The sequence below is a fragment of the Rhodamnia argentea genome, chromosome 7, assembly GCF_020921035.1.
Source record: "Rhodamnia argentea isolate NSW1041297 chromosome 7, ASM2092103v1, whole genome shotgun sequence".
NCBI classification, from domain to species: Eukaryota; Viridiplantae; Streptophyta; class Magnoliopsida; order Myrtales; family Myrtaceae; genus Rhodamnia; species Rhodamnia argentea.
In genome coordinates, this window is record NC_063156.1 from 24608102 (window position 1) to 24635874 (window position 27773).

The 27773-nt window shown below is 40.6% G+C and overlaps 5 protein-coding genes across 7 annotated transcripts; 2 read left to right on the forward strand and 3 right to left on the reverse strand.

Annotated features, from left to right (window-relative positions):
* Nucleotides 1-1982: 1982 nt before the first annotated feature.
* Nucleotides 1983-2880, forward strand: LOC115729735. The gene is made up of 2 exons (XM_030660368.2): nucleotides 1983-2121; nucleotides 2198-2880. Exons 1-2 carry the CDS (start codon nucleotides 2114-2116, stop codon nucleotides 2778-2780), a joined length of 591 nt encoding a protein of 196 aa, XP_030516228.1. The 5' UTR covers nucleotides 1983-2113; the 3' UTR covers nucleotides 2781-2880.
* Nucleotides 2881-3032: 152 nt separating this feature from the next.
* Nucleotides 3033-6408, reverse strand: LOC115729733 (protein FAR1-RELATED SEQUENCE 5). 3 transcript variants are annotated; one of them, XM_030660367.2, is made up of 3 exons: nucleotides 6272-6408; nucleotides 4988-5436; nucleotides 3033-3420 (listed from the first exon to the last, which is right to left on the reverse strand). In XM_030660367.2, coding segments are annotated over exons 1-3 (657 nt in total). In that variant the 5' UTR covers nucleotides 6273-6408; the 3' UTR covers nucleotides 3033-3213. The 3 variants fall into 3 exon arrangements, with proteins under 3 accessions (XP_030516227.1, XP_030516226.2, XP_048139175.1); XM_030660366.2 differs by lacking the exon at nucleotides 6272-6408 and adding an exon at nucleotides 6104-6252; XM_048283218.1 differs by lacking the exon at nucleotides 6272-6408 and adding an exon at nucleotides 6084-6252.
* A 1375-nt stretch (nucleotides 6409-7783) lies between these two features.
* On the reverse strand, nucleotides 7784-11559 carry LOC115729731 (uncharacterized CRM domain-containing protein At3g25440, chloroplastic). The gene is given in 5 exon segments (XM_030660360.2): nucleotides 7784-7898; nucleotides 7901-8347; nucleotides 8937-9344; nucleotides 10117-10438; nucleotides 11136-11559. Coding segments are annotated over 5 exon segments (1407 nt in total). The 5' UTR covers nucleotides 11264-11559; the 3' UTR covers nucleotides 7784-7796.
* A 3505-nt stretch (nucleotides 11560-15064) lies between these two features.
* On the forward strand, nucleotides 15065-18502 carry LOC115729732 (probable sodium/metabolite cotransporter BASS3, chloroplastic). The gene is made up of 5 exons (XM_030660364.2): nucleotides 15065-15624; nucleotides 16243-16338; nucleotides 16436-16742; nucleotides 16839-17086; nucleotides 17933-18502. Exons 1-5 carry the CDS (start codon nucleotides 15212-15214, stop codon nucleotides 18174-18176), a joined length of 1308 nt encoding a protein of 435 aa, XP_030516224.2. The 5' UTR covers nucleotides 15065-15211; the 3' UTR covers nucleotides 18177-18502.
* Nucleotides 18503-20393: 1891 nt separating this feature from the next.
* On the reverse strand, nucleotides 20394-26889 carry LOC115729730 (fimbrin-2). The gene is made up of 14 exons (XM_030660359.2): nucleotides 26476-26889; nucleotides 26106-26276; nucleotides 25410-25651; nucleotides 25151-25322; nucleotides 24988-25026; nucleotides 24821-24889; nucleotides 24612-24728; nucleotides 24157-24368; nucleotides 23342-23497; nucleotides 22857-23056; nucleotides 22587-22744; nucleotides 21967-22063; nucleotides 21165-21256; nucleotides 20394-20768 (listed from the first exon to the last, which is right to left on the reverse strand). Exons 1-14 carry the CDS (start codon nucleotides 26560-26562, stop codon nucleotides 20586-20588), a joined length of 1995 nt encoding a protein of 664 aa, XP_030516219.2. The 5' UTR covers nucleotides 26563-26889; the 3' UTR covers nucleotides 20394-20585.
* Nucleotides 26890-27773: the final 884 nt, after the last annotated feature.

The window sequence follows — 27773 nt, forward strand, 5'->3', positions numbered from 1 at the left end:
TTTTTAAATGTTCGAAAAAATCACTTTTTTTTTTTTTTTTTTTTTTTTTTCTTGCCGGTCCACGAGTTGTTGTTCATCATCTTCAAACTTGCCATCACTCAGCCAAAGCTCCTTCGGCACTTGGCTTGCTCTAGCAACTGCCGCCTGAACCTCCGGCGAAGTTCATCAACCTTTGCTCGTTCATTGACCCTCGCTCAACTAATTTAAAGAAGCTGGTTTTTCGGCCAAATAATATTTGAAGAACTTGTTTAAAATCACCTTTTACATGTCCTACCACAGAACGTCAGTATTTGCAATGTACTTTGGGACTTAACGATTTTAAGATCTTTATGTTCGATTCACCCTAAGAAGAGCATAGTTGCCGTTGTTTATTTAATTTAGGGAATTTATAGTATATCTTGTTTTTATTTAATTAAGGATCCGTTTGGGCCTACAAAATTAAACGTAAATAATGATAATTTGAGAACTTCGAAAAATAAAAATATATTACCATCCGTGTACGAGGAATGCTATTCAAAAGAACAACTTCCGAAAAAAATATTTTCCGGTTCATTTATAATTTGTCAGCCAAACATAAGTTAGTCGAGGAAAATCATTTTTCCAACCATGGAAAACAAATTACTTTAAAAGCAGGTTTAAAAATGTTTTCCTCTTTTTGAGAAAAAGGGAACCTCTAGTATGTTTCTTTCCTTATCCTCTCTTTCACATTTCCGTTCTTTTTAAACAAGTTTTTAATTTATTTTTAACATGTTCAAAAATTTTTTTCTCCTTTCCTTTTTATTTTTATTTGTTTAAATTTTTTTCGTTTTCCTTCTTATTCGTCACTTGTCGCCATTTTGTGGCCAACTTGGGATAGATAATTAGCGAGGAGTCAAGGATGCAATCGAGCATCGAACTAGGCAAGCCCATCAGAGCTTGCGGGATCAAGAAAGGTTGAGCCTTGCGGCCTCAATTTTGTCCGGCCAAATGAGGGGAGAATAAAAAATACAGCTAGTAGAATCAACCTTGCAAAAAACATGGAACAGTCACTATGAAATGTTTAATCAAATTTAGTGAACGGTTTTTGTTTTGTCATCCCTGAAGCCTCCACAAGTTCCGGATAATTATTCTTGGTCAAGTATCGTAAACCTTCAAATTTCAAAAGATCTGGGAAGAAAAATAAATAACTAAAATATAAACGTAAAAAAATTAAAAATTGAAAAATAAAAATATATTAAAAGGCATGTACGATGGAAATTGATTTTTCTTACAAAAAGGTGGAAAATATTTTTCATTTCATTTATAGTTTCCAGCCAAACATACAAAAATATATCATTATTTGCTAATGAAAAACGCACTTAAATGAAAAATATTAAGGAAATGTCGATAGAATGAATACATCTCATCATAAAATCGAATAACACCACACGAATTGTGGCTGTCCAAATGCAAGTACGTAAGAAGCAAACTCAGATCAATACAACCTAATAACTTAAAACACCATACTGAACACACTGATAAAAATCTCAATGGCTCGTTGCACAAGGGGCAGCGGAGCTCCCCCTTGGGCTTGAACATTTGAGCAAGATATTTGTGTCGGTGCCTTTTCATGTGGCCCGTCCCGCCACCATATTTCGAAGATAATTTCACAGCACCATATGGGAAATGGATTAGGTGTTGTCCGCTGATGTAGGTCAACTGCAAATTCCAAGCTTGGAAACATTCTTTAGGGTGATCGCCATTAGTGCGGGCCGAACATCACGCTGTACAAAAAGAATGGGCCGTGCATGGGCCGGCCCATTAGGCCCAAGCCCAGGCACGTCATCTAATGAGTCTTTGGGAAATGGGGGAATGTCCTCCAAAGTCCCCCCACCTGTTTTCCGTGTCCGAACATCGCTTCTTGCTTTTTCTCTTTCATCCAACCCAAACACAACAGCGAAAAGTCAATTCACCCAAACTCAAAGAGAAAGCATCTCCTTCTCTCTCTCTCTCTCTCTCTCTCTCTCTCTCTATATCTTCCAAGAAACTCGAACCCTACAAGCAATCACCATTAGAGATCACACTTCTCTCTCTCTCTTTCTCTCCTCTCTCTCTCTCTGTAGCAGACGGGCCGAAGCATTTTCAAGATCCATCCATGGACGAGTAACTCTCTCTCTCTCTCTCTCTCTCTCTCTCTCTCTCTCGCTACATGTTAACGTTCTCTCCCGTTTTCTTGCAGATCCGAGACATACCCAAAGGAGTACTACCCGCAGAACGCCCCGAGAACCCTCTCCTCCTCCTCCGCCGCCGTCGCCGCCACCACGAGCGTCCAGGTGACCGCCCTCGACGGCATCGTCAACGTGAACTCCCTCTTCACCATCGCCGTCTTCGTCGGCCTCTCCCTCACCACCCCGGACCAGCACAGCCTCGAGAACCCCGGCCCCTGCGACGCCGGCCTCGACGTCGTCAAGAAGCTCCTGGTCTTCGAGGTCGTCTCCTTCAGCTTCTTCCTCTTCTCCTCCCTCGTCGCCCAGGGCCTCAAGCTCGCCATCAACCTCCTCAACAGCAAGGACGTGAACGAGGCCCTCAGGGCCCACATCAACATCAGGGTCCTCAGGTTCGGCATGCTCGGCTCCGCCTTCGGGTCCGTCATGGGCTGCCTCTTCCTGATGCTGTCCATGATCAGCGTGATCGAGATTAGGCTCGGGGTGCTTTCCTGCGGGAGCAAGTCGGCGGTCCGTGCGGTGTCTGCGCTGGTCGTGCTCGTGTCGTCGGCTCTGGTGGCTTATATTTCCACCGCCGTGTATGCCTTTCTGCATTGATGAGTGTGAACGAGCGTTCCGAAGCAATTGAAAGTAAACTTTTTTAGTGTGTACTGTCTATAATGGGAAGCTGAAGCGAATTTCTAGCTCTTTTGAGTTCTTTCGTGCTTCTCAAGTGAAATGCAGCTTGGTTCATGGGAAATTTCGATTCTGAAGAAGCGACTCAAGCAGGGTTTTGAATGAGGTGCTCTGTTTCCCAATGCAGAGTGATCTTTTGTATAGCTAAGAAAGTTTGATGAAATTATGATAGCAAAGCACAATCAATCAAGCTGATTATAGCCCTTCCATTCTCTACCTCAGCTATGTTAGCCTTACTATTAACCAATTCCCCTGTTTTTACAAGATTCAACCCATCCTGCAGTTAATCTGAATCCTCAGGGGAAAAGGACATGAACAAGATTAGTGCAGTTACCAGAGACGCATCACATGTGACTTACTGGCTACTACTACTGACAGGAGCTCTCTTGGAGTCGATTTCTATCACGCTTTTAACTATGTCTTCGATGTTTTTCGATAGGTGGCCCGAATGCTCTTCCATGTCCTGCAAAACCATTTCGAGCTGCTCCAGATAAGCAGCGGATCTCTTCCGCTCACGCTGTAGCTCAGCAGTCAACTCCCGAATTTTAACATCTTTCCCATCCTGACATGTCACAGTAAATTGAATTTAAGCGTCGGAGAGATTTAAGACAATCGGCTGTCTAGCAATTGTGCACCGAATGGCAAATCCCAGGCATGGCATTTAGTATTTACTGGGAAAAGATCAAACCCCAGCTGATTTGAAATTCCAGAATATCTTTACCATACCAAAGCGACAGAAACCCCCACATGCTCGGTAGCAGAAAAAAGGATCAAGTCACCACAAGGACTCTTAAACAAGGAAGCATGGTCAAATGAAGCACATTTTGATGCATTCAACATAACCAGTTACCCTCGCTTGAGATGGGTGTTCTTCTTAACTTATTTATGCTAGCTTAACACCGTAATGGAACTCATTTAATTATCAATAAATCAGAATCATGCTGTTATGGTTCAGAGGCAACCCAATACCTCAGTGACCAAGCCTCCAGCAGCTTGCCCTTATTAAAACCAGAGCAATATGGGGCTGCTCTCAAAGGTAATCCTGTCCTCCACTTAATTTCCTTTCAAGATATGTTGTTGTGATGCCTAGTAAAAGGATTAACAAACTAGAAGGTAGTTGCTTCTGCAACAAACCCATCTTCAAGGGGTGACTGCGGTTAACTCCTTACTTTAAAGACACAAAGCAAATGCCGCTGGAGCCGGGTAAGCATGACAAACCACAGAGAGGAAGAGGAAAAGGTAAAGTCTAGCAAAAGAATGCAAACTACTTTCTAACAACAGGCTAGAGCTCTTCAGATCAGACAACTGAATTGCTCTCTTTTCACCGCATTTGAACACGAAACCTTCTGAGATACTAATTTGCCAACACATAGACTTTCCAGAAGATATGCCTTTTCACATCCATCCATCTTACATTTTAATGCCTATGGAAAAGCAACAAGAAACCATTCCAATTAGCCACATAAACAAGTATGACCGAAGGCATGCTTCACTTCTACTGTTCATTTTTCCGAATGGCATTGGACTCTTTAATACTTGAGATATATGCACTGTGAGCATGATTGGATATGACCAGGGCAGGTATCTGGGCCTCCAAGCAGCCAGGATTTAGGACAAGCAGAGCATAAAAGAATTGATAGAACTGCATCACAAGTCTACGCATTCACAGATCTTAACAATAACCTAAGCCTTTCTGCTACTTCATTAAAAGAGAATGCAAACACTAGTTTCAGCATCGCACGTGAGAAGCTATCTGCAGGCTCTTGAAATTATTGAATCTGATTTCTCGATTTGGAAGCATAAAGGACAACTAATAAGCTCCCACTAAGTGTAGTAGTGCAAGAGAATATCAGAGCACGCTGATTTATTAGCACAAGGATAATAGAAAAAGCTCTTGGCAAATAACATGTTAGGACAAATGCTATCAAGTCTAATGCTTGAGAATACCCTCATGGTGGTTCAGTCAGTTAAGCAGAAACAGTCAGTTGCTAGATGAAGACAGAAGCAAGGGAGGACCTGGCAAACTTAGACTTTATTTAAAGCAATTCATCCATATTTGTCATATCTAATGAGAGCACACCTGCATATTCATGTGTTAGTATGAAGGAATGGAAGATAAGAGCACTTACTGGTGTTTGAGAGAGAAGAACACTCCGACGGCTATTTGCTGGCGCAGCAACCAGTGGATGGTTATGCTCCTTTATAAATTTCATGACCACCCATTTTCCAGTTTTGTCTTTCTTGACCACAATCATTGCCTTACAGCCTTCTCTCGTGACAGCTCTTGGCTTTCTATTTTCACTTCTCCGAGGCCTTGACTTTCGGAAACCTTCTTTATTACAGACAAGCCTACGCCATACAACCTTCCCATCACGCATTGATCTCCGAAACGCATCAACACGCATGACGAAACCCATGTGTGTGGCATAAGTGTCATAAAAAACTTTTGCAGCTTCCTCAGATTCGAACTCCATACCGACATATGGCTCCATATCAGAACTCCCTTCATTTGGTGTTTCTTTTCCACTTGAACACTCTATTGCATCCCCATCCTCAACCACAGATGGCTGCTTATCCACTGCCAACATTACCGCAGACCCATCAAAAGATAAAGCCATACCAAAGCAAACAAGATGACCCCCTGAACGCTCATATTTCTTCTTTTTCCCCAAAAATATCGAAGAACTAGATACCTTTAGGATTGAGAAAAAATAATGTATGCCTACAACTAGCGCCCCAAGAGAGAGAGAGAGAAGAGAGAGAGGAGAAAGACTTCCGATTTTATAAAAGGGAACTAAGGAAGCTTGTTTTCTTTAAAAAAAAAATGGCAGTGATGAATAAGGCAAAGATACCATAATAATACGCATTAAACAAAGATCTATGGTGCCTTCCTGGCAGACGACATCGAACTGACAAAGAAAGAAACGTTCTTGAGCGCATACTTTTGGCCCCCAAAATAGTCAAAATTCGATCATTTGACAGAAATCTGGCAGTTCAACCAATATGCCATCTATGAACGCAGCCAACCCATAAAACAGTTGACCCAAGATTCAGCTAAAAAAAAAAAAGTTGTCTTACAGTCATCAAACAGAGCCAAAAATTTAACTTCTGTGACGGGGAAAGAAGAAACAACAGACAAGAAGGTCCCAAAGTATGCAATCCCAGTCTTAGCTATCACTCATCAAGTTTCCCCAGAAACGAGAAATAAAGGAGTACCAACTTCACCAGGCCAAATAGGAAAGAACCTAGAGAGCTACAAAAGCATCCTAATTTGTGAGTTCTCGCAAGTAGTTACAGCCATTAACAGGAGATTCGAAGCTGAAGAACACTCGGAATGCACCGAATCAGGAAGAGTGCAGGAGCAATAACTTCAAAGCTTAGAATAGAAGTAGAAGCAAATTTAGGAGCTTTACTTGGATTGATAGAAGCGCAAGGACCCGAATCCTTATTGCGAGGCTGCGAGACCCAGTTGCCCAGCTCTCTTCAGAGTTCAGACAAGACCTCATAGACGCAGAGAAAAGAAAAATGATCGTCTTTAGTGGAAAAAGCATTGAAAACCACCGGTCTTTTTTTTTTTTGCTTTTTTTCACGTTAATACATTTTTCCATGAAAAACAAAAGAGTACATTGTGCTTTTTTGAATCATTAAAATGAAAAAAATAGATCCTCAAGGACTTCTTTTATAAAAGACTTAAGTAAGATCTTTGATTTTAAATAAATTTTCAGCCTTCTGTCCATCGGCCAATTGAAGTGAAACATCAAATAGGGAAATGTTTTCCTCGAAGGTTCAAATTTTCATAGAGAGTAACATTCTTCCTTGATTGAGGGTATTTTCGTAAAAATATAAATTTAATCTATTTTTAATTAAATTAAATTTAAAAAAAAATAAAAATAGAAACTATTTTAAAAACAAGAACACAAGCGGGAGGCCAATGAACGTCCGACTTGTGTTCATCCGATATTTTAAATTTTTTTTTTTCAAAATGACCTTAGTTAAAATGATTTCTCAAGCCCATTTTTTTTACTAATACACAATTAACCTAAAGATATGATCATTTATATGGGGTGTCTCCTCCTTTGAAACAAACACCAACATTATCATGCCTATATTTGAAACAAGATTCACTGCATACAACTTCTAAGAGATGCAAGATAGGCAGTCCTTACTCCAGAAGACTTTTTTTGACAATTCCTTTTTTTATCAGGTTTTGAATTAAATCAGATCATAAAATGCACACAAAAAAACAACTAAAAGCCCCTTTGATTATGAATTATTTTCATGCCTTCTGTCCCTAGGCCAATTGAAATGAAATATCAAATAGGGAAATGTTTTAATCTTCGAAGGTCCTTTTTCACCGTGAGCTTAACATTTTTGCTTGATTAACTTCAACCCCCCTGGCATAGTAAAGGAACATAATCTCATCCTCAAACAATGTGGAAAGACAACACCAACACATTATCATACTAAGCAAAAGCTCTCTTGTAATCAAGTTCCTAAAAGATGCAAGATGAGGCAGCACACATTGCTCCAGCAAGATACATTTCAGACAACCCTCAAAGGGGCGGCTTGCCATCAAACTCATTGAATTTGCAACTTCCTCCAAGAGATTTGATTACAAAAGCATAGCAAAGGATAGCAGGACCAAATAGCAAACCCTCTCAAGTGGAAATTGACTAAACCTCGGGAGAGCTCAACACTACAGCAGGAGGGAACTAAGGCAAATTTCTATTATACTCATATGATGCCATGTTAGACAGTCCAACCCAAAAACTTAACAAGAAGCATGCCAAACTAATCCAACTTTAAATGCCCCTCAACCAAAGCTACCAGCTGACCTTAGAAATGCATCTTTTGACCACACCAGACAGCTAACATTTGAAGTGCAGGGTAGGATGCTCTTTAGAGTTTATGCTGAAGGCTTTTACTAATTTGATGAAATTATCTTCTCCTTTTCTTTAACATCGAAGCTGCACGCAGAAACAACCTGTCGACCTCATCAAGGTCTGGAGAGTCAGCATCTTTTCCTAATGGTTTTGCACGTTTCTTGTGTCCACGGATATTTGACGCAAGTGATCCTCAAAATCCTCCGGCTCCCTGGCAGTTTCCACAGGAAATTTATCGAAAATGTCCAGAAACAGGTCTTCTTCCCCCTTGTCCTCAGAATCAGCCTCAGTTTCCGTCTCGAAAATATCAGATAAATCTTCAGAATCTGATTCTATGCCCAAATCCATGTTAGAGTCATCACCAATTGATTCATCATTTCCACCCAATATTTCTCTCAGCTTCTCAGAATTAGCCAGCTGCAGTTTTGATTTGCCTGTGGAAGATATGCCTCTAATATCTGTGGTCTGGACTTCGCAGGCAGCCTCTTTTTTAACCTCAACTTCATTTTGAGCCTGTGCTTGAAGCAACTCAAGATCCTGTTCAAGTCTTGGAATATACTTTCTAACTGCTCTTAAACCGTCCCTGTATTTGGACTTATCAAGTGCCTGATGACAAGAGAAATAACTTTACATCATGAACAAACATACAAGCATCTTTGTAATGCCATAAAAAATCGACCATGAAGCTTTCAAGACAACTATTTTGTATCCTATAGTGCAATTCAAGCGAATCAGCAAAGCCAATTAAAAGAAAAAAGCAAAACATCCAAGAAGAGCACTTCTTGCAGACACTAGTCAATCTATCTATATGCACATGATACCAAATTTACTACCCAAAACACGGTAAAAAGCTCTAACGCTAGGAACCTTATTTTGGTGAAAAAGGAAATTGAGAGCTGAAATATACATTTGCTTGAACATAAGAATACAAAGTAATATCAATGTTGGAAATGAAATTAGCTTGTACCGAAAAAGTTTTTTTTTTTTTTCAAGACATGCTACTAACAATAACAAATTCAAAGAATAATTCAGACATTTTTTTAAACATATCATCTTGTCCGCATTATATCTGTTAAATTCTAAAAGTGAATTAAAAGCAGTAACAAATTTGGATAACTTGATTAAAACCAACGATTTACCCAACTTGAGCTTGATAGACAGATTCACTTTATTCAATAGAGAGAGAGAGGGTGACCTTCGTCCTCGACAAAGTGATCCTAGGCGACATTATTTCTGTTGGCGGCTGAGAATAATTCTTCCCTCGATACATAATGATAGTGTTTTCCTCATGAATGTCAAGAACTATCCCTCCGGTCAATCTAGCAAGTTCAGCAGCAATCTCCTTAACCTCCTCTGGTGAGAAGGTTTTCACCACCACTTGCAACGTCTGGTGCTTCTTCCAATGCAAGTGCATGTTAAGTATTACACCTTGGTATATTCCCCTTCGCCCAACTGGCACATAATTCTTGCATTTAAGGCCCATCTTTAGAAAGAAGAAGTGCTCTTCTGGAGTCAATATCTCAGGATCATGGGTTGGTTCGGATGATTCCGCAGGTTCAATCTTTTTCAAAGCTTCGACAAGCCTCTCCTCTTTCTTTCGAGCCTGTAAAGTAGGTTGATGTATCTTTAGATAGGCGAGAGAGGAGATCAAACTGGATCAGGAACTGGAACAATTTTACTTTATCTCTCGACGAGTAATTAGCAATTCAACTGTTAATCATGCTGTTATTAACAGTCGAGGTTCCTATTCACACCAAAGTGGCCAATAAGACAGCCGGTTGCATGAAGGGAAGGAAGGGTCAATAGATAGGATGTCCACGTGCAAATGATGGGCTCCTAAAATTCCTTAGTCACACGGTTTCCAAATTCTGTTCCAGTCCTGAGCTAAAGAAGACTACTATCAAATGACGGACAACTATTAGCGCTTCTCTTTTGGGGTTCCTAATTCATGGACCTCTATAGTGGATTCTTGAGTGATAACTCTATTTTCTCTCGCCTATATGACCTGCAACCCAATAGATCTTTCTACTTTTGACAAATCACAACAGTACCATGACCTTATTATTTTATTGGATTTTCCTAACATTATGTCAAAAAGAAGACTGGAAATGTCCAGTATTTCTCAATTCACAATTTGTCCTTCCTGACAAACTCCATAACCTTTATATATATCACATCACACAAGCATTCTTTTCAAGATCCCAGGGTATAAAACATATTCTCTAGGTCATCAAAAAGCAAGTACCTAGCAGCTAACATACATAAGACGAAAAGAGAAAACAATGGAAAGTTCACCTACGAATCTTGTTCACAAGTTCCTCGGACTTCTCAAACCAACAAGTTGTAAATAGTAAGAGCAATGACCAGATATAAACCTTTCTAAGCTTGAATAAGATCTTCTCATCTGCTGTCATCCTTTCATACTCTTTCTTCTTCTTCCATCTAAAACATTTAAGCCACCTGACGACAGCTCTTTTCCCCTTCAGCTTTTTCCTCCTCAATTTAGTTTCACCGGGTCCATCTGCTGTGCCACTGCTTTCAGAGTGGTCTGGCAGCTCTACGACTTTGTCCACCACATTTGATAATGGACGCCAGTGAGCATGTAGACACCCAGCCAAGGACAGCCTTTTTGCATCACGGAGAGGCCGAATATCGAGTTTCTGTCTGAAAACCTTGAATAGAACATCACCCAAGCTACTGCAGTGAGGGATAGCATTCACGCGATATTCATTTTAGTTGAACTCAGTTCAATTGGAAAGCCAAGCTAGGAACACTTTGAGCAATTAGGCATACATACTTTCGACATCAAAACGGAGACAGCACAATGATGCTATTCCGATACATACATTACCACAAAGAGACTTTGTGCAATCACGAGAAAGAGGGAGGAGCCAAAAGAAATTTGAAAGACATGATGAGACTTTCCGGGAAAACCCTTTAGAACACTTGAGTACTAATTAGTCTTCCCGACCCACATTAGAATTTTGAAGGGATCTCAAATTGGAATTAGAACAGAGCCTAGCTACAAACAGAAGGCACACCATTTCGCGGCTCTTGAACGGACACGAAACAGGAAGTTACTGTCTTACGATGTAAAAAAACAGCTTTCGAATCCATTCGAAGTCTAACCACACGATACTCGACTCTTCTGCCAAACCATGAGCCGAAATTGCGGCAACTAGAACAAAACGACTCACACCCAAGACCATATCATTGCTTCCACTAGAAACCCAATTGACAGCTGCCACGAACAAAGCACAGGAACGGACAAAGGTCGTATCTTGTAGAAACTACGCGCTTAATTAATGGGAAGACGAGAGAACTGGAAGCGAAAGAGACGAAACAAGTTTCGATCAATTAGAGGCGAGAGAGAGAGAGAGAGAGAGAGGGGGACCTGGGAGAGTGAAAATGGCGAAAAGGGACATGGTGGGGAAAAATGGGGAGGAGATTCTTGAATCTGTGGGACTCCCTACAGAGAGCAACCACAGCCATTGAAGAGGCGGCAAAAGCCCTGCCCGCCATTTTTTGTGCTTCCACTGCAGACTCGAATTTAGTCTTCTCTGTATCAGCTTCCTTGAGGATTGACTCAACGAGGACTGCAGCTCCTTTATGGATCGCTGGACTCGCTACTTCAACCCTCGTCGTTTTCTTTGATTGCTCGCTTTGCTGAACGAGTCGGGAGTGAGTACGTCCCTGCCAGTCTTCTTCGATCGAACCCGGCCAGTCTGATGGGCTGGACTTGCATCGAAGCCTTCGGACCGTCTTGTTTGGGCCCAGACAAATTTTGAGCAAAAGAAACTCTTGTTTCACGGAAAATATTTTTCTTTATTTTTAGTTTTTGATGAGCGAAAAATACGTGATCAAAAAACCATTTTTCGATCAATGAAAAAAATCTTTTTAAAACTGTGAAAATTGATTTGCATTTGCCAAAGAAGGAAATCATTTTCCAATCTTCTCGTGCCCTCTCCGCCCTCACGTTGTCCTCTTGCCCTCCCGTCATCTTCCAATCCACCTTTTTCCAGATCTGCTCGAGTTCTCTCGTCTTCCTCAAGCAGCCTCTCCTCCTCTCTCCAGATCTGCTGCTGTTGCCCCATTCTTCTCACACAATCAAGCCGCCCCTCCTCCCGCTGCTGCCCGGCGCTTCCCTCCACGTCATCACCCTCCCCGATATCGCCTCCATTGTCTCCCTCATTGCCTCCTTCATCTACCTCCTCGACTTCTTCGGCGAGCTCGATGCCTCACCAAAGATCGGCGAGTCACAAAGAACTCAAGGCCTCATGAGTCGCGGCGAACTCACTAGATCTGGAGCTCGAGGCCTCGCGAGTCGGCTGCTTATAGAATTATCCTGAGTTTTGACGGAAAAAAATAAATAAATAATCTCAAATTATGACCAACGTGACATGACTCATTTATCCCTGTCAAAGTCCCGTCAAATGATTTTTTAGTTAAAACAACTATTGTTTTTATTTTACCTATACCACATAGACGTCATGTCAACATCATTTTTTTTTTCCCGACACCTATGTCGATAGATTTTTAATAATGCTCGTTAGCAGAACCTTAACAGAGATTAAATAGTATAATTTGGGCTTTTTAGTATCACCAAAAAATTTTCAAGGTAAAAATGTCACGGTAAGCATAATTTGAAGATTTTTTTATAGCTTTTGCCCTAACACAAATAATCTTTAAACTTTAGCTCAACATGTAATATTATTTTTAAATTTATAATTTGTTCAATATGATCTACCAAGATCTTTTTTGGTATGAAGATGTTCAATGTTGGTATGAAAATATTCAATATTGTCATTTCATTAATAATGGACAATACCAAACATTTTCATGTAGTCCAGTAACTAGATTGATCGTCAAAATTCACAAACTACATTAAATGAATTAAACAGCCATAGAAGACATTTCACATTAGATAAGAACTCGAAAACCACTTATAGAATTATCCCAAGTTTTGATGGGGCGTGAAGACAAAAAGCTCATTCATATTTTCCTTACCAAAAAAAATAAGTGTATTCATATTCCTATCATTTTAATTCAATGGGCCAAGTTTATTCCGATTACATTCAGTTCGGAAACCCTAATGACCCGTTTCTTACCCTCTTACAGGTTCAGAAAGATAAAAAGGGGAAGGCGGAGTCCATTTTCATCCATGTGGAGTCAAAAGTTTACTAGTAGGGTTCGTTTCGTTAGCACTTCGTCAATTCGATAACATCTTTACGTTATGTGATTTAGTCACACGCCGTACTAAAAGTGGTTGTACTCTACTCGCCAAAAGGCAGGGGTTGCCGCCTCGCCTTCTCCCTTCGTTCTCCTTCGATCTTCCTTTGTCATTCTATTCTTTCAGATTTTCTTATTTTCTAACAAATCTTGAAAACCTTCATCTTGCAATGGACATTCTCGCAATAATTCAGATGAGTCCAGATGCGAAAAGGCTGTTCTCTCAGTTCCCTGAGATTCGTTCCTCGCGGACATTTAAGGGGAATTCGATCACAGGGCGGAAGTGAAATGTGCTCCGACCATGTGCCCGATATGATCATCTCAAAACCAAACATCATACGGGCGAGTAAGTCGGAGCTTATGATGTCGCAAACGAAGAAATTGCCTCCAAACATTCATCTTTTCGATGGTTTCGGGACAGAGTGCGTTTGCTTTTTACTTCTTCTCCAGCCTCCCTAAGGGAGACGCAAAAGGAGAACCAACGAAACTTCGACACCCGACAGATCTGCGTAAGGAGAAAGGAAAACCCTCGAACCGAATCGCCGAACGAGCTTCGCAAACGACTGAAAAAGAGAACCTTTTTTTCTCGCGGGACAAACGAAGGAAGCCGGACGAGCCCCGGCGAGAAATCAGAAACGGGGAAGACGTGAAACGAGAGATATGTGCCAGCAGTAAAAGGGCCCGGAAAATCAGATGGGTCAGATCCAGGCGAGTGATGCTGGTCGTCTTCTGCTATCGCAAGTTTCCTTTTCTAAAGAAATTGCCTGGATCGACGCGATCGAGATCCAGTCAAGAAGCTGACTTGCTTATGGACGAAGACGCATTGGAACGTTCAAAGACAAAATTGCGAAAAAGAAAAAGACACAAAAGACGAACTGCGAAACTCGACAGGACTACAACAGCTTGATAAGGATAATGGAGAAGCAGTAGGCCTAAGGAGAAGAAGCAGCAGCAGCAGGTCAATGAGCGCCGAGAGAGAACACTCGTCGATGCAGAGGGGGATTTATCGGAGAGTGTGAGAGAGAGGAGAGCGAATTAGGGTTTCAGAGTGGGGTTGTGAAATGGGCCTGGGCCTGGGCCTCAGTTGCTTGAAGGGTCCAATATATTTGGAGAGAGACGAGGATGGTTTCTTGGCCCAAGTAAAATATTGGGGGGGCAAAAATATTTGACATGTCGATCTCATTTGCGAAGCGATGTGACAAACTATCATTTGATTGTTTAAGGTTGGAGGCTTATCCAAAACCGACACCTACCACAGCGCTTCATAATGGAATTATTTTTGCCAATTTTAGTAACTCTAAAACATTGCGCTGGCTGATAATTAATGCGAATATGCTCAGTCATTGTCTTTCGCAAGACCGTCAAATCGAAAGGGTGCAAGTAGATCATGCAATCACATTCAATCACAGATAAACACGATAGCCCTTAGTCATGATAATTTTTTTTTACAAAAAATGTAATAGAAACGGTGATTTTTCAACACAAAACACACGATCGTTACTCGTGAAATAAAACAAATAACAATCAACTTCTTTTGAATTTATTTATTTTTCCCAAATCTGATCAACTAAAGTGTTACTTTTTATGCAGATGAAAATCTCATTGGCTTGTTTGGAGGGCTGTAAGCCGACCCAAACCAATCATTAGAGAAGAAAAAATTATATGTAGAAAGCCGTTCGCCAATGCAATTTGATTTTTAATTTTGTGATTCGTATTAAAATAGAACATTTAAGCTCTAAAAATATCAGATCGTATATATATATATAATCATATTTAATTTTTTTGAAATTACATATGTTTTACGCATTATCAAAAAGTAACTAAACTGATTCTTTTGGCACCGAGCACGCCAGAGGTCAAAAGCTAGGTCTAATTCGGGTGGAGCCCACTCAGACGCGCTATCCTATCCTGGCCGTCCATCGTCGACGATCGAAGCGCGCCGTGATATCTCAACGTCCGAAGCGTAGAAGGTGAACGGTGTTCGGAGCAAACACGTCAGCAGATTTCCGGAAATTAAAAAACCAATAAACAGGAGTCACTTTCTTTTTAGATGATGAGCAAAAGAGATTTTTTTTTTTTAAAAACGATGAACAAATAATAATCGCGACGCGATCTATCCCTTCCATCTGCATTCGTACTTCCCCCCACCACCACTTTCCCTCTCTCGAAACCTTCGCCGGGACCACCGCCTCGCCGGTGGCTCCGCCGATTTGATCGTCGCAAGACGACCTCCAGCCCTCAATGGCCTCAGTTTCAGTTCTATCTCCGTCTCCCTCCACTGCTCCACCGAGATTACGCGCCTTGGTTCCTCGCTCCGCAAGACCGAATTCCGTCTCCCCTCCTTCTCCATCTTCTTCTTCTTCTTCTTCTTCACCTTCTTGCTCGTGTTCTATTTCGACTTCAATCCGCGAGCAACGGAGAGCCCTCGGCAATGGCGGCTTATCCGCGTTCGCTTGCTCGACTTCGTTTTTCATCGGGAGAGTCGGACTGCAGAAACGAGAAGGCAATGTCTCGTTGCTCTCGTTCGGGAACAAGCAGCATGCGGTCTCCGAAGTCGCTAGAACCGATTCGTCTCAGGTTTTGTCCGCGATGCTTCCGTTCGTCGTCGCTGCTACGGCGGTTGCTGCTCTTGCTCAGCCGGCGACTTTTACTTGGTAATTGGTCTTTTTTCTTTTTTATTATTTTTTTATGCGAGGAACTTTCTGGAGACCACCGCTTGACTTTCGAGGTTTATTTGCTATGCATTTGAAGATGTTTCGAACCTCGGGAGTAGTCCTCGTCCTGCTCTTCTCTGCATTATCTGAACTTTGAATCTACAATATTTATATATTCACTCCTCACTCTTCTCTGCATTTATACTAATATATACGCAACGTTCCCAATCATTATAAAATTCACAGGAAAATTTTAAAAGTCGTATCTTTACTGGGACGATTAATTTTGTATTCGTAAGTTTGTGATGACATACTATGGTTCATGACGACTCTTTATGATAATTTCAATCATGTTACAATTTGTTTTCCAATTTGTCTGAGGAGGAGGTTGAGTCGCTGCAAAGATCTGGTTTTTGTATGTGTTTGATGAAAGGTGCATTAGAACCAGTTGTCCAATGCATATTCTTCTTAATTGACTTATTGTCTGCTTTATCAGTAAATAGTTTGGTAAACTTGGTGGTATTGCATATGGTTCGCGCAGTTAACCATCACTAGCTATGCTTCTTAATTTTCAGACTACGTATGTAGCAGACGTGCAATAACGTGAGGTTTCTACAGGGTATCCAAGGAGTTGTACGCCCCCGCCCTTGGTGGGATCATGTTGTCGATAGGAATCAGGCTTTCCATCAACGATTTTGCTCTTGCTTTTAAAAGGTGATACTTTTTTCTGAGCTTCAGATGCAATCTCTATCAGCTCTTTTGCAACTTTGGTGGAAGTGGTGATTTCATCTTGTTTCTTTATTTGTTGCAGACCTTTGCCACTATCTATCGGGTTCGCCGCGCAGTATGTTCTGAAACCGGTCCTCGGGGTGTTAGTTGCCCAGGCATTTGGGATGTCTCACATGTTTTATGCTGGTTTTGTCCTCACAGCTTGTGTTGCAGGGGCTCAGCTGTCTAGCTATGCGAGTTTCTTGAGTAAGGGCGATGTGGCCTTGAGCATTCTGCTCACCAGCTGCACCACTATTGCATCGGTTCTTGTTACACCCATCCTAACCGGCCTTCTAATTGGATCAGTTGTACCAGTTGATGCAGTTGCCATGTCCAAGTCAATATTGCAGGTAAGAGATGCTTGGGAGTGGTGAGTATCTGTAATTTACTTCAATATTTCTTTCCTGCCCACAAACTTGGTTCGAGATTTCTCCTTTGGATATCAGGTTGTTCTTGTCCCCGTAACTCTTGGCCTTCTGCTCAATACCTACGCAAAACCAGTTGTTTCTATTCTTCAACCAGTGATGCCGTTAGTTGCTATGGTTTGCACTTCAGTGTGTATTGGGAGCCCTCTAGCAATTAACCGGAGCCAGATTTTGTCTAGAGAGGGTTTACGCCTGGTTCTTCCAGTGTTGACATTCCATGTGGTGGCTTTCACTTTAGGATACTGGATCTCCAAACTTCCAGCTCTGAGGTAATTTGCAACCGCCTATTCTGCTTCCTGTATAGTGACAAACGCAAAGGAGTAGTTGTATTTATTAGCTAATCACAGAGCTGCTGACGTTGAGTTGAGCCTTTAGGAGTATGGACTGGTTCATGTAGTATTTATGCCACCTTTTTGTCCATTATACCCCTGAATATCTGGAACTAAGTTCGAATATATAGAAGAAACAGGTGTTTCCACTGCGCTTTATTATAGCTTTTCTACCATGTTATCGCTTAAAGGAATTGAGATTTGTCCAGGGGCTTTTGTGCCTGAAGAATCAAGCACATTACTCTTTGTGAGAAAGAGATTTCTCTTTAGGAACCAGTTCTCTGTGTGCTTCAGGTACTTCATTGTAAATCTACGAGAAAGCCAACAACAAATTCTTGTGGGGCTTGATCTCTTTGTCAGGATTAGGGGTCAAAAATTGAAATTAAAAATTCATTGACTATGAGAACCAATGTAGTAGTCATGCAGTAGAACCTCCAAAGGCCCACAAATAGGAGCCTTATGCAGTGGTATGACAGTACTGTGTGAGTTGGTCTTGCCTATAAAGATTTTCTTTCATAGATGGACAGAGATTCATCTGACTTTGTGTTTGTGATAAATTAGTTTACACACATCCTGCTATAACTGTCTGCGAGTGACATCAAGAGCAGGATCAGCAGAAACTAGCCTACATGAATAGTCATTAGAGGTTATAGTTTCATCCTGCATGGAATATAGGCGGAGTTTATCGATAGAGATGAGGGCTTTTGGATAAATTTATTTCCTGTATATCCTATTTTCCTCTTCATCAATCAACTGCTGAGACTTGTCCTCTTTATTTCCTTGTAGGCAAAAAGAAGAAGTTGGGCGGACAATATCTTTGTGCACAGGAATGCAGAGTTCCACTCTTGCCGGTCTTCTTGCATCCCAATTTCTTGGCAGCACTCAGGCTGTCCCACCAGCATGTTCAGTAGTTGCCATGGCTATCATGGGACTGTGCCTTGCCTCTTTTTGGGGCCGTGGTTCACGGATTAGGGACCTACCATCGTCAGTCACTCTACAAGTTTGTTCTTCGTTGGAGTTGCAACAATAGCAGAAAAAAAAAAAAACCTAGCAAAGATCACATCGACATATTTGGCACAGTGCAACTTGGTGAAGATACTGATAAGTCACGGCATGGAAATATTTAATTCACATGAGGAGGGCCAGAGATGTGCCAGTGCCTTCTTGAGTGCACCGAGTTCAGGTACAAATACAGTTGAGGTGCAAATACTTTGTACAGGTCAGCAACCAATCTAGCTAGCAAAGAGAGTTATAGGTTTAGAGGACGATAATCTTGTCAACATACACGTTGAGCTTACTTGTTATACACAGGAGGTATGTATCACATAAAATGAAGCACATGCTGGCGTAGCTTAATGTAGCCTCTCTTTCTCTCTCTCTCTCAAATGTTTCTGGTGATGGGGCTGATTGGTTCAGGGTGAGTAGGTTCTAGGCCTAATATCTGGAATCTACCCTGTTAAAACTGGTTCTCGGTTTATGAAATCTGGAACCTATCATGTTTGCTATGGAGTCGACCTTGGAATCTACCATGTTTGCCCGGTCCAGTTCCAGGTTATCCCCAGGAGCTGGTTTCTTCTTCTTCTTCTCTTTTGCTTATTTTTTAAGAAACCAAGGCAAATAGCAATAAAAACAGAGTAGTATAAGCAACAAAACATTCGACCAGAAAAAAAAAGCAACAAAACAGCTCAAAGTAGAATATGATGCAGAAGATACAGAAATTTAAAGCAAATAGAAAGTTAAGCTTACTTAAGAAAGATAAATCATCTTCTTCGAACTTCATAAACCAAGTTCTAATCAGTTCTTGGGTTGGTAGATGGGAACCTGGAACTCTTGCAAAGTACTAGTTCCAAATTTTTGGAACAGGGAACTGGCTGGTTCTCGGTTAGAACCGGACCGGTTGCACATTTATAAGGGGTTCTTTGTTTAGCTAAAACTTCATGCCATGATGCATAAGTTGCATGGACGCCATTTTGAACAGATATCATGGCGGGCTTGCTATGGTTTTTATTTTTTTTTTTTACTCGGCTCTAACGGCAAGGAACTCAAATTTCTGTCTGGCACACTTTGTGCTTGAGCGTGTAACAGTTCTTTAGGGGTTGTTAGGATGCCTTTCCTGTTATTCCAATATTAGAAACCAAACTGCGACGAGTACGCACGTACATTGATGGAGCTCAGATATGAGCTGCAAGAAAAGAACGTTCGCGTTGGGTACATTCTTTCAGAAGTACCAATGGCAGGGCTTGCCAAATTTGTTTGGTTCTCGTTCGCAACCAGCAAATTTTCCATTATCCATTCGAATGTGTCATGTGTAGAGATATTCACATGAAAAAGCTACGATGCACAGACTCGCCCCCATCTCTTTTCATACAGGCATTGTTTTGTACTCTTCTTGTTGTTCCACAGATGGTCAATTTTGATCGTGTATTGAGTTTCAGGTAACCGTCCACAATGGTGATGGGTGCTGATGTCCTCGTCTCCTTCCGCGAACCCTTGAGCTCTTGTGTGCTCTTCTGGTCCCTCCTTGGCTAGTCGACGAATTTTTCCGCATTTTCGAGATTTTACACGTCGAGATGGTGCCCTGCAAGTGGCTTGTGTGGGATTTTATGGTTTGCTTGGCATGGAGCCTCATAGATTTCACCCTAGGAAAATAAAAGTTGGGCGAAATTTCCACGCTAACTGTATACGCTACATGGATAATTCCTTCACACATATGCTTTAGAATGGTGGATGCCTAATCGCCTTGACGCATCCTCGTGAATGACATTGGCGTTAACCTTACAGAAGAACACCTACTTTCTTGTGAAACCATTTGGTTAATTCAATGATGGTCCTTCCGCGGGAATAGTTTCTTGCTCTCCAATTTAGGTTTGGTCCGACGTGATTGATGGACAGACCATGAATCATGTGGTGTCCTGTCCTATGCATATGTCTCAACGATCTGATGTGAATAAATCCCCCTAATTCGTGATTGTTATCGATCGGTCCAATACTCACCTCGCTTATTGTACTCGACTTGCAAATCACTGATCAGATTGCAGTTTAGAGAAACCGGTTGAAGAGTTCCTGACAAAAACAAATCTTCTGTATGCCAAAATACATGAGGCGGGGCAATTCGTGTCTCAAATCAGGCAAACTGATAGAAAAGAAAGCTGAATATCCGTCTACATCCGCCGTCGCAAATAAATGGACAAAGATCGAGTTTATTTGAATGCGAAGGTTAAAAAGGCCAAAAGCGACGCAAAGATTAATACAGTCATGTATTTAAACAGGAAAGCTTCATGTATAGATTAGGTTATACAAAATTGAATTTAGGTGTACCCTATGTACTTCACATCCTAAGATGCAATACACTGATCTCTGCAATCAATACGGAAAACCATATACAAATCGAAAGCCATAACAGCCAGAACCTCACAAACTTTGTAAAACTCGGTCATAGTTAAATGCTCCCGCACTCGGTAGAAGACTCGGAGCTAGAGTCATCCATTGTTGAATTCGAGGTTGTATCTAGCTGGCTTCCGGTCTCATTATCTGAAGTCGCGGACGGTCTTTCTTCAACAGGTTGATTCAAGAACCAATGCATGATACTTGCAGTTAACGTCAAAATCATCTTCTGGTTCACCTGATAATATGCAGGTCAATTAGTAGTTGGACGGAGATAACTAAGACAAAAAATGAGCAGAGGAGTTGAATTTCGATGCACAGTGCAGTCTGAAACTGCATTAAAATATGACCTGATTCTGTATTCACACAGTTGTTTGTGTGCAACATTCCATATACCTGCTAGCCAATCTATTAAAAGATTAGGCACTTAGGAGATCGTATGATGGAAAGACCTTGATAACTGGGTTCAATAAGAACCATATTCAAGGGCGTAATATGGGCCACGACAACGAGGTCATTCTTAGGAAGCAATATCCACTGGCAGGGGCATTAAATTCAATCTACCATTTAATAGTAATGTTTCCGGAAGCATGAACATGGAAGGGAGACTCTGAGTAGAGCACATAACCTGTACCTCAGTTATATCTTCTGGAAGAAGAAATATCGAGCATCCAAGTTTCCTCGCAATGCTTATGATGTAGGTAGCGTTCATCTTTTTCTCTTCGTCTACATTTTTCCAATAAACACAGGTAGATTAGGTCAAGATTAGACACTTTTAATATGTTGATGATGATGATAATAAAGATCAGAAAGGAAAGAAGATGGAAGAAAAGATAAAAAGAACCACAGTTTCTGGACTGTTAAGAATTTGCTTAGTTGGACAAGGTTATCTATGTATATACCCCTAAGAAAGTATGAATGGGGATTAACTATTAACCTATGATTAACTACTTATATTTGCAAAATAAATGTTGTAAAAGTGATTTATCCTCTAGATGCTCCTAAGCAAGCATAGACAGAGGAACATAGTAGACTCGGTGTACTGACATACGTGCTAGAAAGGTAGTTATAGACAATACGTGGTGCATGTAGCAATTTACCACCACAATCTACATTAGCTTGGAATTTAAGTCCTTCAATAGCCGGCAAAGTTATGTTGATGAGGATGAGGGAATTTATATTAGCTAGGTCTTGGTTTTACCTAGGAATCTCATCTGCTTCTGTGTCATAATGTACTCAGAAAATGCAGAGTGACCATAAGTTGTTCTGACCATCTAAGTTTAGAAATCATCCCAAATGCTCGCTGCTTCTTGAACTATCAGACACTAACCTAGTTTAGCCAGCAGTTCAACATCTACACAATCACAAACCAAATTTCTCATGTAAAGTATCTGGACAGAAAATATCAAGTAAACAGATCTTAGAAGTAAACTCACCCGTTACTCCTCTGGTAACAAGACTCCAGTTTACAGCTCTTGGCTGCACAGCACTTAAAAGATCCAGGAAAAATATGCCATCAGACAAGCTCCGATCCTGTAATGAAAAAGGGATTAAGGAATTACACTCCCATATATAGGAGACACAAAGCAGCATGCACTAATCCCTTACAAGAAAGAATCTTTTACTAATTATCTTCATAAATAATCTGAAAACATGCTTCTTACCTATCTTCCTAAAGATTGGTAAGAGATTTTTGTATGAAAATTAAGCAGGCAACCAAATCAGGAACATTATGATAGAGCTTCTCATAGTTGTCAACAAATGCAGTCTACCAATGGCTACCATTTTGGGTTAGAACTTGGCATAGGAAAACACAAACTAGCACGGCATTGCAAAACTCTCATAGGATGACATATTCTGAAGCTCAGTTATTGGTTACCCATCAATTTTATACATCAATCTTTTGGGATGACATCTAAAACTCTAGATGTGTGTACTTTCAACTCTAGAAGCAGCAAGATGAAGGCATTCTGTTTAAAAGCCTCCAGCATCAAGATCATTCCTTAAAATCAAATGATCGAATTAGGAGATCAAGGTTATATAGAATGTAGAGTACCTTAAAACTATCCATACGGCTCTTACTTCCCGTGTTCCTCACTTTGGTGTTGGCCCATTGTAGGATATCAGCATCAGTAATTTCCTTTCCATTAGAACGAAACCTCAAATTCTTTAGAAGTTGTAGGGTGTGGTATCGCATCAGTTGCCATAAATAAGCTGAAAGAAGGAAAGATAACCTTCTGAACTTAACATTGATTTCAAAGATGCGTTTAAAATATAAATCAGAGTACTTGATCAAGTTAATTTAGCGTAGAGATCAAGAACATACCCAATATCAATTTCTTATTCCCCTGAACTATATCATTGCCAGCAACATTAACCAAGGAAAACTTCAACTGTTTTCCTAATTTGACAACTTGGTTACAGTTCTCTACTTTCTTGAATGGCATTTTTATCGGGGGCTTATTTGCAAGCTTCCAATTGACAATTCCTGGTGATACTTTATCCAGTGTTTCCAACAATACCCACCTGCAGAGGAAAATCAAATTCACTTGATCTCTGGATAGTTGAATTCTTTCACTCCATTAAAAAGCAACACCCACACACATACACTCATTTCAGAAAATGTCCAGTCAAAATTGACTACATCACAAATCCCAGCTAGTATACCATGCTTCTTTTGACAATATATAAGGTCAGCCAGGAGCAGTATCCTTAACAAGCAGAGCTTCCACATCCAAGGTAGGGGGTTCTGGAAATTACAGTTATGCTGTTCTTCAGGAAACATTAATTAAGTATCAAAACAATATTTACCCATTTCTAAGATCTTCAAAGACGTTGTCAATGTATGTTGAATTTCCAAGACTGTTTATCCAAAAGCGAAATGCTCTTTCTTCTCTAGATACTTGGGCGTCCTCTGGAGAAGTTTCGAGAAAAGATATCTCTTTTGTCTGGGTTGACAGCCCATTCCTGCAGGTCAGAGAAACAACTTAAACATGCAATGATCTCCTAGGGACAAAAGAGAGACTTTGAGTCATCATTTCCCATAGATAGAATACTGTTGCTAATAATGAGGGATTGGCTCTTGTTATGAAGCTTCTAAATTTTTAGTGACAAGGTCCAATGGACTTGTGTCCTTACTGCAACTAACACACTTTGTAAAATTCCACATGCTCACGACCTATAGCTCGCAGTATCCTTGCAGCAAAAATAAAGTAAATCAGTGGAAAAAACACGAACGGGTCCATTTCACATCAATATCCCCGTGTAGAACTTGAATGCATTATTGTGAGACTGTAAAACATACAACTTAGGTAAACTCTATGTTCAAATTGCATTATGCAGAGAAACATATTTCATTACTAAAACTAATAAATTATAAATACCTGCTATGATATTAAAAAAAACATGCTTCATGAAGCTTCAAGGCTTCATTTAGCACATATTTACATGGAAGATTTTTGGAAAGAATTTTTCCCGATTAGGTTTTCCCTGAGTACCCTCTGGTATCAATTTGCTTTCCATTTCAATTTTCATACTTCCAAATAAAGGAGAGTGACTACTCTTGACAGTCCAACAAAGACAAACCATATCAACAAAAGCTCACAAATCGGAAGGCCTACTCTTACCTATGTTGGAAAATATGTGCAACAAAAGCGAGATTGAGATTCGGAGACCCTTCAACAATATCTTTTGCAGTTAGGTATCTCTTGCATCCCATCCTATCTGCATGCTGAAGAACTAACTTTGCTCTTTCTAGAGGACTTTTTACTGTGAACACAGACGAATCAACATGCTCTGGAGCCAGGACGTTTAAGAGGTGAGCATAGGCCTCAGCATCCTACAGCAAGACATATAATACACTCAACAACAGCATCATCTTAACAGATAACACTAAAATGGAAGTGACTGAGAACATTGCAGCATCCATCATAACCAAAAAAAAGGGAAAGAAAACAGCTACCTTTGAAAGGAGATAATGAAATTGTAGAACACAGGCAAGATCAAGGTTGTATTTGGTAAAAGCTAGGCACAACATATTTTGAAGAATTTAAGCTTGAGCCTCGATTTTTTTCTCATGTACCTTTACATCGGAAGAGAAGTTTGTTACTATTTTCTTGTAATTTGCTTTCTTCAATTGAAAATTCATCCATCTCAGCAAAATTTTCTCTGGAGGTAGACTCATCAACTCTTCCACGTCCTGTTGTTATTCAAGTTGGAAGGCACTGGATATAAGACAACAATTACATATAGAGATAGAATGTTAACTACCTGCCGAGCAGTGAATTGTACCTTACTATCTTCAACCAACTCCACCAACTGGGGTGTTTTCTTCAAGTTGAGATCAGCCAATAATTGTATCTGGAGAAAGTTTTCGTGTTCTTAATTACTGAGCAAATATATGAACTCAAACTTTTTACATAGCATGTGCATGTAGAGGATCTTTTTAGCGATCTTACCTTTATGATTTGTGAAATCACACCGAGGACAAGATGGCGCTGAACATAAAAACGAGAATTTTCAATTTATGCCGAACTCAAAGGAAGTTAGATGCCCAAGCTAACTTCATCAACTCAAACAACATAGTAACTCTTATGTACAAGAACAGGCAAGCATGCATACCCTTCCTTCAATGAAGTCCTGTGTCCCTATATTTACAACGGTACATCCAATAGCCTTGGCAGAATTTAGGCAAAGTGTATGATTTTCATTTCTTTCCCAGGGGTTGAGCAATCTCTTGGTATTGATGGCGCGCTCATCTATTGTCCCAGGAACTGCCACATTGATAAGCTTGCTGCAGTAGAGGAAGTGGTCCCAATGTGAAAATTGCAAGCATTAAACCAGTAGGTGAGGCACAGTCCAAGGGCACCAGTGAAATTACCAAAGAAGAACGCCGTCCTTTGCAATCTCGAAGAGATCATTGGTTGAAGGGTCTATGGGCAGATACTTCTTCAAGAATTCATCTTCCTTGAGGTAATTATTAATATGTTCAACATAAGATGCCTTCTCAGACTCACTTATTGTGTGGAGCAGCGTGGTAGTAGCGGCCTTCATGAACGCAGATGAACTTTTTGCGCCACTACCTCTTCTGTCAGTCGCATGTGCTTGCAGTTTCGAGTAGACCTGGGATCAAATAAATCATCATTATCAACCGTAAATCCCATATAGTACCACTGCAGATAAACTATTAGAATTAAATCTTGCAATTTTGAACTCAAACACAGTAGTTTTGTGGACTAATTTTTGCAGACCCTTAGTTATCTTCAGGAATCAAATGTACCATTTATTCCAAAATCTGGTGAAATTCTTGGATCAAGTTGCCAGCAAATTTAAGTATTATGTAGCTCCTCGACTTCAAAAGTCACAAGAGGGGCCTTTCTGATAGATCGACTTTGCATTCTTTGGCAATTTTCTCATCGATCAAATAGTGCAATGACCAAAGATTTTGAGCAGAAACTTCATTCATGATAATAGCAATCGAGTCGATCAACTTCGAAAGCAAAATCCAGCTTAAGTTTACCAAGGATTCACATAAAAGAGTAATGAAAATGTTAGAGAAAGCTAAGAACATCCTCACCCTGAGAAAGAGCTCGAAATCCACCTCATCCTGCATGTTCTGGTACAAATCCTGAATAAAAGCTTCTCTCTCATCCTCAGTCAGGCTCTCTCCGACTACTTTCAATCTCGACATCTTGGAAGGCAAGTCTCCAAGCGTGAGCTTCCCGTTCTCCCTCCTCATGCTCATGAACTGCACCGATCAAGCCATCACCCCCACATTCAAAGCACAAATCGTTTGGATTACAAATAAAAAGGCTTAAGAACTTAAAACGGAGCTAAAACACAGGCTATCGGAAGAAGCAACGGGAAGATCAGTATCGACAATATCGCCATCTCGACCTCGGCGGGGCACACGCGAGTGCAGATTTAGCGCAGAGAACGAAACTTACGTGCGTCTTCAAGCTGCGAAGCTCGACTTGAGTGAACTGGTTCTGGAGCCATGGATCGGACACCAGAATGCCGACGTAGCCGGACATGTCCGCGGACGCGAGGAGTTCGAGAGCTCGTTATCCGACGGCGATGAAGAGAACTCCGGTGAGCTTCGCAGTTGCAGAGCTAGGAAGAAGGAAGAGAAGTGTGGTGTGTACGCGATCGCAACACGCGCACAATCTCTCTCTATGGTGAGCTCTCAAGCCCCTTCTTCGTCTTCCTCTAGTATCTAACAGTCTCTATCTATCAATCTATCTTTATCTCCATCATCATCATCATCATCTTCATCTTCATCTTCTTCTTCTTCTTGGTGAGGCTCAACGAACTTGAGACGGTGCAGAGCTGTCAAGCGTTCAAAGTTCGGCTCTCTCTCTCTCTCTCAAATTCAAATTACTCTCTCTCTCTCTCTCTCTCTCTACTTCCACTTAAGATGGACCACGCCTTGCCTAAACTTCTCCGAATGGACTAATTTGCCCTCCTTGGATCCTCCTAATTTCGAACGAATAAAAAGGTATTAGAGATCATTTTCAATAATTAATTTTCTTTTGGGATACGTGTACTAGAAGTCCTAAAATTTATCACGAAAGTACAATCCAATAATAAAAAGTGAAATCGGGTCCTAAAACTTATCATGAGAGTGCAATTGAGTTTTAAAATTTTCAAAAAGTGCGTTTAAATCCTACAACTTGTCAAGTTGATGCAATCAAATCTTCCATTAAGTCCATCCAGCTTGACAAACCAAAAATGATTGCACCAACTCAACAAGCTTTAGTACTTGATTGCATTTTTTAAAAGATTAAGGATTCAATTTCACTTTTATGACAAATTTTAGGATTGAATTACGCTTTCTTGATAAATTTTAAGACTTTTATTGCACTTATTCCTTTATTTTTCAAGAGAAATGTAGTACTCATTCGATACTAACAAATTTTCGCGAGTGCCTCACAAATATAATTATAAACTTTTGACATCGCCTCAATAAATTTTCTAAATGTGTTTGTGAACAGCGTCCCTCAATGTCACGTGTACCAATCATGCTTTCATGTGAAATCGATGCACTAGCCTTCTTTCATTTGATTTTAATATATTCAGCCAGTGGCTGATCGTGTGCGCTTTAAATATTTGATTTATCTCTACAAAAAGGGGTTTGGCTAATAGGCGAAATGGGAGGAAAAAAATTAAAAGAAAAGAAAATGCGATTTTCGCAGGTAATTTGACATGCAAAAACTATACCCTCCAAAAAAGAAAGTGTGGATAA

What these genes read in the sequence shown, in the direction of transcription:
- LOC115729733 (XM_030660367.2), bottom strand. An exon ending in TTCTTCTCTCTCAAACACCA is followed by an intron (nt 3,421 to 4,987) that starts GTAAGTGCTCTT and finishes GTGACATGTCAG; the next exon opens with GATGGGAAAGATGTTAAAAT.
- LOC115729732 (XM_030660364.2), top strand. Translation starts at nt 15,212, where the DNA reads ATGGCCTCAGTTTCAGTTCTATCTCCGTCTCCCTCCACTGCTCCACCG. An exon ending in TGTCCAAGTCAATATTGCAG is followed by an intron (nt 16,743 to 16,838) that starts GTAAGAGATGCT and finishes TTTGGATATCAG; the next exon opens with GTTGTTCTTGTCCCCGTAAC. An exon ending in TCCAAACTTCCAGCTCTGAG is followed by an intron (nt 17,087 to 17,932) that starts GTAATTTGCAAC and finishes ATTTCCTTGTAG; the next exon opens with GCAAAAAGAAGAAGTTGGGC.
- LOC115729730 (XM_030660359.2), bottom strand. Translation starts at nt 26,562, where the DNA reads ATGTCCGGCTACGTCGGCATTCTGGTGTCCGATCCATGGCTCCAGAAC. An exon ending in AAGGACGGCGTTCTTCTTTG is followed by an intron (nt 25,323 to 25,409) that starts GTAATTTCACTG and finishes CCTCTACTGCAG; the next exon opens with CAAGCTTATCAATGTGGCAG. An exon ending in TTTGAAGATCTTAGAAATGG is followed by an intron (nt 23,057 to 23,341) that starts GTAAATATTGTT and finishes TTTCCTCTGCAG; the next exon opens with GTGGGTATTGTTGGAAACAC.